General features: G+C 41.9%; 2 protein-coding genes across 2 annotated transcripts; both read right to left on the bottom strand.

Moving 5' to 3' along the window:
• Positions 1–30: 30 nt before the first annotated feature.
• Positions 31–10,527, bottom strand: LOC111461593 (serine/threonine-protein kinase tricorner-like). Its single transcript, XM_023105173.1, has 13 exons — positions 9,716–10,527; positions 8,749–8,923; positions 7,213–7,296; positions 6,789–7,030; positions 5,175–5,418; positions 4,966–5,045; positions 3,608–3,692; positions 2,000–2,131; positions 1,800–1,913; positions 1,618–1,662; positions 1,438–1,522; positions 231–284; positions 31–151 (listed from the first exon to the last, which is right to left on the bottom strand). Exons 1-13 carry the CDS (start codon positions 9,919–9,921, stop codon positions 72–74), a joined length of 1,626 nt encoding a protein of 541 aa, XP_022960941.1. The 5' UTR covers positions 9,922–10,527; the 3' UTR covers positions 31–71.
• Positions 10,528–10,671: 144 nt separating this feature from the next.
• Positions 10,672–12,324, bottom strand: LOC111461585 (protein ALP1-like). Its single transcript, XM_023105162.1, has 2 exons — positions 10,810–12,324; positions 10,672–10,767 (listed from the first exon to the last, which is right to left on the bottom strand). Exon 1 carries the CDS (start codon positions 12,237–12,239, stop codon positions 10,860–10,862), a length of 1,380 nt encoding a protein of 459 aa, XP_022960930.1. The 5' UTR covers positions 12,240–12,324; the 3' UTR covers positions 10,672–10,767; positions 10,810–10,859.
• Positions 12,325–14,264: the final 1,940 nt, after the last annotated feature.

The following is a 14,264-nucleotide window of genomic DNA, read 5'->3' as shown; positions in this document are numbered from 1 at the left end:
TGGATTGGCAATGCAGCAATACACCAAATTCCTTTGCCCACAGGCACCATCACTAGGCCTCTTTGACATTGTTACTGTGACAAAGCATCCCCTGATGGTGCCAATATGGCTTCCCTGTCCTCTGTTGAGTAGTTGATCAATGCCGAGTCACCTGTACAAGATGTCCGTGTCGGTAAGAAGCTCGTTTTAAAACTCAAAATCGATAAGTATAGTTCCCTTGAATCTCTTACTTTTAGTCGAGTCAACTGACGAAGTCCGAGTCAGGGTGGTGCTCGATTTCAAATCTGAGATGTGAGGAATTGGACAGACAAGAATGTCAGAAAGGTCATGGCATGTTTTGTTCAACACAAGCCATCATCATAGGAAACATCAAATTATACAGATAAGCATGTGCATAGTTATATTTTCATATATACGTCTGTCACTATGCTACAGAGACTCCAATTCTTTCCAAGTATGCAAGTTTCATTTTTGGTGAGCATCAAAACATTTAAGCTCTAGCCTCTTGAAACATAAACGACTGTACGGCATATGTTCTTCATCACATAGAATAGGTTGTTACATGCAACCGTTCAAGCCCACCACTAACAGATGTTGTCATTTTCGGGCTTTTCCTTAAAGGGCTTCCCCTTCAAGGTTTTAAAGTGCGTCTAATAGAGAGAAGTTTTCACATCCTTATAAGGAATGTTTCGTTCCCCTCTCCAACCGAGGTGGGATCTCACAATCTACCCCCATTGGGGCCAGCATCTTCTCTGGCATACTGTCCAGTGTCTGGCTCTGATACTATTTGTAACAGCTCAAGCCCACCACTAGTAGATATTGCTCTTTTTGGACTTTCCCTTAAAAAGCTTTCCCCTCAAGGTTTTAAAACGCGTCTATTAGGGAGAATTTTCTACACCTCATAAGGAATGCTTCGTTTCCCTCTACAACCGATGTGGGATCTCACAATCCACCCTCATTGGAGGCCCAGCGTCCTCGCTGGCATACTGCCCAGTGTCTGGCTCTGATATTATTTGTAATAGCTCAAGTCCATCACTAGTAGATATTGTTCTCATTGGATTTTCCCTTAAAGGGTTTTCCTCTCAAGGTTTTAAAACGCGTCAATTAGAGAGAAGTTTCCACACTCTTATAAGGAATGCTTCGTTTCCCTCTCCAACCGACGTGGGATCTCACAATCCACCCTCCTTGGGGCCCAGCATCTTCACTGGCATACCACCCGGTGTCTAGCTCTGATACCATTTACAACAGCCCAAGCACAAGCCCACCACTAGCAGATATTATTCTCTTTGGGTTTTCCCTTAAAGAGCTTCCTCTCGAGGTTTTCCACACCCTTATAAGGAATGTTTCGTTCCCCTCTCCAACCGATGTAGAATCTCACACTACACGTGTTACCTACGGGGATGGGGGAGAAAATCGAGAAAGATATAAAACTCTTACCAAATGAATGGTGTAGTCCTTTGACAGCTTCAAAATTTTTGTATGTATAACCAACAAAACTGAGATCTTTGGGAGTCAACAACATCTAATAACAAGTCAGTGGAGACAATAAGATACCAAATAGTTATTATGATTTTACCAAAACACCTAACATAAACCACAGCAATTGAAAATGAATACCTTCCTTATTGGTCCAGATCCGGTTCTAGTTGGCGGTGGATCGACCTACGACACAGCAGCACCCTTGTCAGGATCCAGAAAACTCGGTGAGGAATATTCATACAATTAAAAGTCAGTCACCATGAAACGATAATGGATTCGTGTCGAGAGGCTTAAAGAAATGAAGATTATCTTGACCTCACCTCATCAAACTGCATAAAATTCTGCGTATCGAGTTCGTCGTTGACCTCGGGCTTAAATGCTGCATCGATGTCATAGAGTTTGTCCCACTCGGTATGTTTAAACCAAGGATGAGCCTAAATGGTTTGTTTGTCAATACATAAAACATTAAGAATAGAGCATCAGCATATATCTTGTTTGAGGAAAAGTACTATAGACTGGCCTTGATTTGTTCTGCGCCTCCAGTACCAAGCCTATGCTCAGCATTGCAAAGCAGCCTGCTGATCATGTCTTTTGCTTCAGGTGATAATCTTGACTCATCAGGGAATTTTAAGTGATTTTTCCAATGCACAATCTGGTGTTATGGAATTCGGCAGCAAGCGTTAATGTGATTTGAACCACGAAGAAGGAAAAGGACGTGTAAAGAATAGACCACTTAGCATAATGGCTATAAACTATTGTGAGACTCCACGTCAGTTAAAGAGGGGAATGAAACATTCCTTATAAGGGTGTGTGGAAACCTCTACCTAACATACGGGTTTTAAAACTGTGAGGTTAACGACAATACGTAACGGGCTAAAGCGGACAATATCTGTTAGCGGTGAGTTTGAGTTGTTACAAATGGTATTAGAGCTAGGCATCAGGCAGTGTGCTAGTGAGGACGCTGGGCCCCCAAAGGAGGTGGATTGTGATATCCCACATCGGTTGGAGAGAAGAACGAAACATTCCTTATACGGGTGTGGAAACTTCTCCCTAGTGGATACGTTTTAAAACCTTGAGGGGAACCCTTTAAGGGAAAGCCCAGAGAAGACAATATCGCGTTTTAAAACCTTGAGGGGAAGCTCTTTAAGGGAAAGCCCATAGAAGACAATATCTATTAGTGGTGGACTTGGGTTGTTACAAATGACATCAAGCCAGACACCGGGCAGTGTGCTAATGAGGACGCTGGGTCCCCAATGGGGGTAGATTTTGAGACCCCACATCGGTTGGAGAGGGGAATGAAACATTTCTTATAAGGATGTGGAAACTTCTCCCTAGTAGACGCGCTTTAAAACCTTAAGGGGAACCCTTTAAGGGAAAGCCCAAAGAAGATAATATCGCGTTTTAAAACCTTGAGGGGAAGCCCTTTAAGGGAAAGCCAAGAGAAGACAATATCTATTAGTGGTGAGCTTGGGCTATTACAAATGACATCAAGCCAGACACCGAGCGGTGTGCTAACAAGGACGTTGGGTCCCCAATGGGGGTGGATTTTGAGACCTTACATCAGTTGGAGAGGGGAATGAAACATTTCTTATAAGGGTGTGGAAACTTCTCCCTAGTAGACGTGTTTTAAAACCTTGAGGCGAAGCGCTTTAAGGGAAAGCTCAGAGAAGACAATATCTACTAATGGTGGGCTTGGGCTGTAACAAATGGTATCAAAGTGAGACACCAGGCGGTGTGCCAACGAGGACGCTAGGTCCCCAATGGGAGTGGACTGTGAGATCTCACATCAGTTGAAGAGAAGAACGAAGCATTCTTTATATGGGTGCGTAAACCTCTCCTTAGCATTCGTTCAAAACCGTGAAGCTGACAGTAATACGTAACGGATCAAAACGGACAATATCTACTAGCGGTGGGCCTGAGCTGTTACAACTATACTCCTTAAAAAAGAACGTTAACAAAGGAATACTCATAAAGTTCCCTTGATAGTGACTTCTTTGTGATAGCATTCAGTGCAAATTATCTGATTGAAATATGAGGCTGCTTGTTCATTTCTATGTGCTATTTGATTTCTAATATTTGTACTAAACGAATAGAACCGAAAATGAATAGCTCGAACCGTTGATTTTACCTTTCGGCATGTTGTTATTGGATCATCAGAATAAAATGGCGGATAACCGACAAGCATTTCGTACGTTATTGCACCAAGAGACCACCTGCAACCAGGATTTGTGTAAGAATCTGTTCTCATGAAGACATTGAAGCAATTACAATTTGTTCATAGGCAAAATGGAAGATACATAGTAAGGTATAGATATGGAGACCACTGAAGCAAACAAAACCTCATTGAATGACAAGATTATCATAAGTGAGAATGTGATATCCCACCTCCAACCGAGAGGAACGATGCATTCTTTATAAGGGTATGGAAACCTCTCTCTAGCAGACGCGTTTTAAAAACCTTGAGAGGAAACCCAAAAGGGAAGGCCTAAAAAGGACAATATTTGCTAGCGTGGGCTTAGACCGTTACAAATGGTATCAGAGCCAGACATTGAGCGGTGTGCCAGCGAGGATGCTGAGCCCTGAAGGGGGGTGGATTGTGAGATCCCACATTGGTTAGAGAGGGGAACGAAGCATGCTTTATAAGGGTGTGGAAACATCTCCCTAGCATACACGGTTTAAAAACCTTGAGGGGAAACCCGAAAGGAAAAGCCCAAAGAGGACAATATCTACTAGCGGTGGGCTTGGATCGTTATAAATAGTATTAGAGCCAAACACCAAACGGTGTGTCAGCGAGGATGTTGAGCCCTAATGTCAGCGAGGATGTTGAGCCCTAAAGTAGATTGTGAGATCCCACATCGCTTGTAGTGGGGAACGAAGCATTTTTTATAAGGGTGTGGAAACCTCTCCCTAGCATACGCGGTTTAAAAACTTTGAGGGGAAACCCGAAAGGGAAAGCCTAAAGAGGACAATATTTGCTAGTAGTGAGCTTGGACCGTTACAAATAGAATCAGAGCCAGACACTGGGTGGTGTGCCAATGAGCATGTTGAGCCCTGAAGGAGGGTGGATTGTGAAATCCCACCTCGGTTGGAGAAGGGAACGAAGCATTCTTTGTAAGGGTGTGGAAACCTCTCCCTAAACAATTCTTTATAAGGGTGTGGAAAAGGAGGGTGGATTGTGAAATCCCACCTCGGTTGGAGAAGGGAACGAAGCATTCTTTATAAGGGTGTGAAAACCTCTCCCTAAACAGACGCATTTTAAAAACCTTCAGGAAAAACCGAAAGGGAAACCTGTCCCTAAACAGACACATTTTAAAAACCTTCAGGAAAAACCCGAAAGGGAAACCTGTCCCTAAACAGACGCATTTTAAAAACCTTCAGGAAAAATCCGAAGGGAAAGCCCAAAGATGACAATATCTGCTAGCAGTAGGTTTAGGCCGTTCTCTCCAATGGACTAACCATATTGCAAGTTAAATTGGATTAACTTACCAGTCACATTCCACATCATATCCTTTTTTTAGCAGCACTTCTGGAGCTATGTAATCTGGAGTGCCAACCGTGGAAAACGCCTAACATTAATAGACAAACAATATAGAACAGTAAAATGATAGCAAAGGGCTCAGAAATATAACTTTTGACTGTCAAATTCAACAAAATAGATATCAAGGTGCTGAACATGAAGAGAGCTTGTGTTATACCAGTTTCCTTCTGTTAATCTGCCAGTGCTGAAGTTGTTCGAGGGGGCTCTTCCAACGCCTCCCGCTTTTCTTATCTGGAAAGCTCTCGTCCACGTCCACCGTGTCAGGCAAGTTTTCGTCGTCAAGGACTTCATTTTCATTTATAGAAGATAGATTTGTGCAGTCAAGAGGCTTGCAAAGACCAAAATCAGAGAGTTTCATATGACCCCTTTTGTCCAATAGAAGGTTATCAGGTTTTATATCTCTGAAAATTAGATGAACAGAAATGCATAAAGCACATTATAAAGTTGTGTGAAAACACTAACACACACATACATATGTATGTTAATGTGTGTGGTATATGCAGAAACACGTAACGAACTTGAAGATATAATAGATGCATTCTAGTTTGCAACGACCCAAGCTCACCGCTAGCAGATATTGTCTGCTTTGGCCCGTTACGATCGCCGTCAGCCTCACGGTTTTAGTATGCGTCTACTAGGAAGAGGCTTCCACACCCTTGTAAGGAATGCTCCATTCCCCTCCTCAACCAATGTGGGATCTCAAAGTTCACCCCCCTAGCGGGCTCAGCGTCCTCGTTGGCACTGGCTCTAATACCATTTGTAATGGCCCAAGTAGATGCGTATTAAAATTGTGAGGTTGACGGCGATACGTAATGGGCAAAAGCAAACAATATCTACTAGCGGTGGGCTTAGGCTGATAGAAATGGTATTAGAGTCAAACACTGGGCAGTGTTCTAGTGAGGACATTAGGCCCTCAAGGGTGTGGATGGTAAGATCCCACATTGGCTGGAGAGGGGAATGAAGCACTCTTTATAAAGGTGTGGAAACCTCTCCCTAACAAACACGTTTTAAATCGTGAGACTGACGGCGATACATACCGGGCCAAAGAGGATAATATTTACTAGCGGTGGGCTTGAGCTGTTACAAATGGTATCAGAGCCAGACATCGGGCAGTATGCCAGTGAGGACGGATTGTGAGATCCCACATTGATTGGAGAGGGGAATGGAGCACCCTTTATAAGGGTGTGGAAACCTCTCCCTAACAGATGCGTTTTAAATCGTGAGGCTGACAGCGATACTAACGGGCCAAAGTGGACAATATCTACTAGCGGTAGGTTTAGGTTGTTACAAATGGTTTTAGAGCCAGACACGGGGCAATGTACCAGCGAGGACGTTGGGCTCTCAAGGGGAGTGGATTGTGAGATCCCACATTGGTTGTGCCAGCGAGGACGCTGGGCCCTCAAGGGGAGTGGATTTGTGAGATCCCACATTGGTTGGAGAGGGGAATGAAGCACGTTACAAATGGTTTCAGAGCCAGACACGGGGCAGTGTGCCAGCGAGGACGCTAGGCCCTCAAGGGGGGTAGATTGTGAGATCCCACGTTGGTTAGAGAAGGGAACGAAGCACCATTAGGCCCTCAAGGGGGGTAGATTGTGAGATCCCACATTGGTTAGAGAAGGGAACGAAGCACGATTATAGGGTGTGGAAACCTCTCCCTAATAGACGCGTTTTAAAACCGTGAGACTGACAACAATACGTAACGAGCCAAAGCAAACAATATCTATTAGCGGTGGGCTTGGACTGTTACATTCCACCAACGTAATGAACCAACCTGTGGATGTAGTTATGTTTATGAATCGACTCTATAGCCAAAACAGTTTGGGCGACGTAAAATCTAGCCACGGTTTCTGTCAAAGTTTCCTCCCTTATCAGTAAAGTCATCATGTCACCTCCTGGAAGATACTCCATGATCAGATACAAGTATTCAGCATCTTGGAAGGAATAATAGAGTTTCACAATGCAGTGACTTGCAACTTCTGCAAGTAAATTCCTTTCAGCTCTGACATGTTCAACCTATGTTCAAGCGAGAGAACGTAAATCGAACATGTTCGTGGCACGAAAGCTATAATGTTGCACAGTTCAATAGATTCAGCAATGTTAAGTGTTGATAAAGCTAGTAGCTAGACATGTTTTCAAAACCAAGTGAAAAGGAGTTCAAAACATAATGAAATTAGCATATACAAGTCAAGCCTTACCTGTCCTCTGCTGAGCATTTCTGATTTCTTCAGCTTCTTCATGGCATAGATGTTGCCTGTTTTCTTCTCCCGACATAGTCTGACCTGTAAAATAACGCTGAAAATACATTAAACCACGTTATTCTCCCGAAACAAAAGTACCCAAGCGCACTGCTAACAGATATTGTCTGCTTTAGTCCATTATAAATGGTATTAGAGCTAGACATCGGGCGGTGTGCCAGCGAGGACACTAAGCCCCCAATGGGGGTGGATTGTGAAATCTCACGTCAGTTGGAGAGGGGAACGAAACATTCCTTATAAGGGTGTGGAAACCTCTCCCTAGTAGACATGTTTTAAAACCGTGAGGCTGACAACAATACGTAATGGGCCAAGGCGGACAACCGATGTGGGATCTCACAATCCACCCTCCTTGGGGACCCAACGTCCTCGTTGGCACACCTCCCGTACCTGGCTCTCATACCATTTGAAACAGTCCAAGCCCACCGCTAGCAAATATTGTCCGTTTTGGTCATCATAAATGATATCAAAGCTAGACACTGAGTGTTATGCTAGCGAGGACACTGAGCCCCCAATGTGGATGGGATTGTGAGATCTCACGTCGGTTGGAGAGGGAAACGAAACATTCCTTATAAGGGTGTAGAAACATCTCCCCTCGCAAACGCGTTTTAAAACCATGAGGCTAACGGTAATATGTAACGGGCCAAAGTGGACAACCGATGTGGGATCTCACGATTTTAAAACGATCGTCTACTAAGGAGAGGTTTCCACACCCTTATAAGGAATGCTTTGTTCCCCTCTCCAACCGATGTGGGATCTCACAATCCACCCTCCTTGGGGGCCTAACATCTTCGTTGGTACACCGCCTGAACCTGGCTCTGATATCATTTGTAACAGCCTAAGCCCACCGCTAACAAATATTGTCCGCTTTGGCCCATTACAAATGGTATCAGAGCTAGACGTCGGATGGTGTGCTAGTGAGGACACTAGGCTCCCAAAGGGGGTGGATTGTGAGATCCCACATCGGTTGGAGAGGGGAACAAAACATTCCTTAAAAGGGTGTGAAAACCTCTCTCTAGCTGACATGTTTTAAAACCGTGAGACTGACAGCAATACGTAACGGAACAAAGCAGACAACCAATATGGGATCTCACAGTTTTAAAACGCGTCTACTAGTGAGAGGTTTCCACACCCTTAAAAGGAATTGGGATCTCACAATCCACCCTCCTTGGGGACCCAACGTCCTCGTTGGCACACCACCCGAACCTAGCTTTGATACCATTTCTAACAACTCAAGCCCACCGCTAGCAAATATTGTCCTCTTTAGCCCGTTACATATCGCCGTCAGCCTCACGGTTTTTAAAACGTGTTTACGAGGGAGAGGTTTCCACACCCTTGTAAGAAATGCTTCATTCTCCTCTCCAACCAACGTAGGATCTCACGTAATACTATTTATCCATCTCTAAAATTGTATAGAGAAAGCATTACAATAAACAATCCTGATTATATGCCACAAAATGAATCATTTCTATTCCCAACCTCCCCGAAAGCACCTCGACCAATAATCGTCAAAAGGTCGAAATCCTCGACACAAATTTTATGCCTTTTCAGCCTCATGTATTGAGTCTCCTTGAGCTCCAAATCTTTCAATAGATTAATTTGTTCTTCTTCTGAGACATCTGAAGATGCCAACTTCTTTTCGAGAACGGAACGCCTACAGATATCAAAAGAAGTTAAGAGAAACCTGCCTAATTGATTACAGAATCCATAACTTAGTCCCCAATGTAATCAACAATCCTACGTGGTTATAAGTGCAAATTCCAAAATCATTTTAGCCCGCTAGCAGATATTGTCTTTTTTGGCCTATTACGTATCACTGTCAGCCTCACGATTTTAAAACGCGTCTTCGAGAAGAGAGGTTTCTACACCCTTATAAAGGGTGCTCCATTCCCCTCTCCAACCAATGTGGAATTTCAAAATCCACCTTGGAGGCCAAAGTCCTCGTTGGCACACTGCCCGGTGTCTAGCACTTATACCATTTGTAACAACTCAAACCCATGTCCACTTTGGCCCATTACGTATCACCGTCAGCCTCACGGTTTTAGAACGCGTCTACTAGGGAGAGGTTTCCATACCCTTCTAAAGAATGTTTCGTTCCCCTCTCCAACCAACGTGGGATCTCATACGAAAAATAAAAGCCATACAAAACACTATACATTGTATCGAGTTCATGCCACAAAGATCAGAAACATGTTAGATTCAAAACACTTCCAAACTCAGCTCAGCTACAAACTTCTCATGTCTTAAGATTAACCTCAAATCTTAACATTAAAACGCATCAAATGTAAGGAAAACACAAAAAAATCTGTCTAAGAATCATGTCATAAAACCATTGCATGTGTTAAGATTAACCTTAATCCACTGTCTTCTAATCCTAATAAAGAAAGCGACCATGGAAGAATCAGATTTACAAGGGAAAATAAGAAAATGATGGGATGTTTAGAACCTCTCTTTGCGTTCTTGAATGTGCTTTTTTTGAGCCTTGTAATGATTCTCAATGAACTGTTTGGCTGCAGCCACCTTCTCCAGAGTCAAGCTCGAACCCACAACTCCGATTTCTTCCTCCTCCTCCTCCTCCTCCTCCTCCTCCTCCACGGCGGCGGTTCCCACTTCGTCTTCTTCCTCGGCTTCAACCTTCCGATGATCCTCCATTTATGCCCCTTTTTCTTTTCAATTTCTCCTACAAAAACCAGAACATTCCTCTGTTTCCTGTTGATTGTCGGAGAATGGCGCCCCAAAAAATTAACAAAGCGGACGACATTTTTTTGTTTGTTGGAATCCATTTGTCGTCCTGAAATGTGGGAAATGGAGATTCGTTCGTTCGTTCGTTCGTTCGTTGCTTCCTTCCCCTGTTTTTGCAAAGCGGACGACATTTCCGCGCGCTCTCTCTCTCTGTTTCTACGAGATGCATCATTCATTGCCATTGCGACCAAAAATTGAGACAGCCGACAGAATTTATGTCCCTTCTTTTATAATGTTCTTATATTCTTGTTCTTTTTGTCAAAGAACATGTTCTTGTTTATTGTTATTTAATGTTTTTATACGAAATAATACTTAGCTGAACTTCATTCCGTTAAATATTTATACTTATGTTGTAATTCCGTTAAGTATGAATCGAAAATAATGTTGGGCCAACTCATTGTGACTGAGATAGGAGACCAACCCCATAAGAGGTCGGTCAAAAGCCATACAACAAAATGTCTAGTGGGTCAACCAAAACCATAGCCGAAACCCATTATGGACCAAGCTATGGCCACTTCAGCCTAGACTACGATCATAACCCTACGATCCATCACCTTAGAACAATGGCAAAGTCGTTCAATCACGACCAATTTTGTAAGAGAATGTTTGCAAGTTCAATCTTCTATTATGAAATCGAATTTCTTTATAAGAATGTGACAATTCAAAACGTCCCTTTATGTATAGTAAAGCTATCACTAACCACCGATGAAAAAAGTTCCACCAAATTACAAGTATACTTTCAAAATCACGGAATTTTAAACATGTTTATGTCTATATGGATCTATAGACAAAAGAAGAATGTAAATATTTTAAAAAAATTATAGGTTCTTCATCAATGTTCAAACTCCCTAAAGAAACCCAGTGCCGGCGAGCCCATGGTGCAGAAGATTATGAGCAATATGGTCTCTACCCTGAATGGCACTCACAGACCTGACCCCATTACTCTCCGGCACCATTTCATCATCAAAAACCTCAAATTTCAGCTCAGAATCGAACCTTTCTTTCCTCATCTCGCATATATTATGAAGAACACAACAAGCTCCCAGCACCACCGGCAGCTCCTGCAGCTTCACCTCAGTCCTCTTCTGCAGGCAAGTCCACCGCCCCTTCAGCCGTCCAAACGCCGCCTTCGCCGCCGCCTGAATCTCGCCAACCTTCTCATTGAAAGCGTGCTGTGTCCATGTCAAATTCTGTAACGTATAAGGCACCAAAAGCCAATCCATTAATGGGTACCCTGAATTTCCGACGATGAACACGTCGTTCAAAAGCCCCATGTTTGCCCTTTCGAAAAGGGCTGATTTTTCAAGAACATGATCGTCCGGCATCGATCCCGGCCACCCGATACAGACGTCGGTGAACACGCCGGCGGGATCGACAACGCCTTGAACGGTGATGGAATATGAAGTTTTTTGGTTGCGTTCTGTGTGGCGTTTGTTGAAATAAGCGGCGACGCTGTTTTTGGGTGCGATTATTGGGATATGGGTCGTGTAAATTGCGCCACCCACTTTGGGAATCCCTGAAATCGACTCGAATTCTTGCTTGATCTTCGTTAATTTTGACTCCTCCGGCCACTGCAGGAATTTCGGCATTAAAACCTTACGAATTGCAGAACAAACCTCCAGGACTAATTTATGGCACGTCGAGATTCCTAGCCCAAACCGTTTCGACACCAATCGGAGCGGCTCGCCGGTGGCCAACCGCCATATACACACGGCGACCCGCTGCCGGACGGGAATCGCCACCCGAAGCATCGTGTCCTTTTTCATAACAGTTGAGTCTAATTCCCTACAGATCATATCGAATGTCGCTTTGCTCATTCTGAACGCCCGTCGGAATTCCTCATCGGGAAAATCCGGGTGGTTGCATTGGTCCCACCAATCCTTCGATCGGTTCTTCACCCAAAGCCTCCGCTGATGAGCTCCGGCGCCGCCTTTAGCCGGTGAAGAATTATCATTTTGCGGCGTTCCACGGCGGGGTTTTTTCGAAAGTACTTGGAATTCGTCGGAATCCATAACCCAATGCTCTCTCTGTTCGTCTCTGTTTTCAACCCAGAAGGGATGGTTTAGTAAATCATTTCCGCCATTGCCGCTGCCGTCGTCGCCGTTGTCGGTGGGTCTCCGCCGCTTTTTGGGGCTCTGATTCACACTGAAATTATCCATTTCTGAGAAGAAATTGGAGATGGGTAAGAACTCGTCTTGATTAAGAAATGGAAACGAAGTAATTTCCATTAAATGGAAAAAAAGATCAAATCTTTCGATGTGGGTATGAACGGAAGAACAATTATAGAGAGAATTTGATGATCCAAATGTGAAATGGAACTTGGAATTGAGAAGAAATAAAGAAAAGAATGCTATTTATATGAACATACAGAGTGATTGTAGAAACGTGTGGGTAAGTGGGAACGCGTAGAGGATTGTTTGACGGTGACTTGGACTGGAGGTGGGACCCACTTCCTTTTTTTATTTTTTATTTTATTTTTTATTATTATTTTTTTTTTTGGATAAAATTAAAAATGAGTATTGGCCAAGGGACCTACGCGGTCAATGATTAGGGTTTTTAAGGAGGAAGATGGAGCCGAAGGTTCCAGTTGGTTCACGCGGACCGGCAGGCGCGTCGGGGTGGAGATGGGTTAGGATCTAGGAAGGTTCTTGATTGTTTTTGTTTTAAATTCAATGATTTTCAATTTTTCTTTTTTTTATTCAACTTTTTTTCTAAAAATGATTGCTGGAATTCAAATGGGTTTTTGATTTCTTGTAAGAAATAGATGTCTCTTTCCTTGTGTAAATTAGGCATCCGTGTTCGGTTGGAATAGAAATACTCGAAAAAACTCGATCGACCCAATCTAGCTTGTACTGTTTAGGTCGGGCTGGAGTCGTTCACGAATTACTTTAAAACTAAATTGAGTTAAAACTAATCATCGTGAATTTATTGTAGCTTCTTTTGAATCCTGTCTTTACTAAGAGGTTTAGGTGGAAGGCTTAGTGTTTCACCACAGTGTCTTATGTTTTGGTCCGAACGTGGTGTCATATGATAAAAGAGAAGTCGGAAGCATCAACTCGAATTTGTCCCTAAGCTGACGGAAAGCGTCAGTAAGATAAGCATTATGACGAAAGTTAGTCAGGTGCTTAATAATTTTATATTTTTCTGAAACACAACCAATTTCAACGGGTCGAGTTAACAATAGTTGAAGGGTTCAGATCGCCATCAGACGATGGCGAGATGGAGTGGGGAAAATTTCACAATCAGTGGGCCGATTGTGCCCGGAGAAATTCATCGAGGACAATTACTAAATTAAGTGGGGGAGAATGTCACAGTCCACCTTGTAACCTCAATGACTTTTTGAGCTTTATACGAAATTAATTGATATTTAGATGATAACAAATCTATTTTTAATTATTAATAATTTTAGTATTTTATCTGAAATACTTGGTGGCATGACGACCTAACAATTGAGTTGGCAACGTGGACAAATAAAATCTTGACACTTGGAGTTGGATGAGTAGCGATTTAACTCATTATTTTTAAAATAAAATAAAAGAAAATTAATTATATATAATATAATTTAAAAATAAATTATGCCAGCATGGCTGCAAGTAATCACACACTCAACATTTTCTATATTTATTTTTTTCTATTTTCTTCGACTTTTGAAAAATATTTAAAAGTGACAATAATTTTCTAATATTTTTCCAATTATTATTTTTTTAATAATATATTTTTAAATGGAAAAAGGTTCAAAAGTGCATGCCAATCGTATCTTAGTTTGAAATTAAAATTTAATTGTTTTTTTTAATATAAACTTAAATTTTCATTGGATGGTTAATATTTAATCAAATATTAATTAAATAAAATTTTGACTGGAATTAATCAAAGGTTGATAGTTGGTAAGACTATTTGAACTTTCAACCGCACGAGGACTACATATTAAAAGTTTATTAATTTATAAAAGTATCTAATAATTAAAGGAATTATATTTAAATTAGTATAATTACGTTAATTAAGCTTCAAATAATTAAATAATAGTAACTACTATTATTTTGTCGCATTCAAAACCGTCTCAATTGATATACGTTGACCATCAAATAACGACGAAAATTAAATAATTAGTTTTATAGTTTAAATTTAAATTTATTTTAAAATTTTTAATTAATCTATTAGAATCACATGTTTTTAGAAAATAATCATTTTAATTATTAAATATTTAGAATATTTAATTTAGACTTAAAAAGATGTGTTTAATAAATTGATAAATT

This window comes from Cucurbita moschata, unplaced genomic scaffold (genome assembly GCF_002738365.1).
Source record: "Cucurbita moschata cultivar Rifu unplaced genomic scaffold, Cmos_1.0 Cmo_Scf00025, whole genome shotgun sequence".
NCBI lineage: Eukaryota > Viridiplantae > Streptophyta > Magnoliopsida > Cucurbitales > Cucurbitaceae > Cucurbita > Cucurbita moschata.
This window is presented reverse-complemented; position numbering and strand designations above follow the sequence as displayed.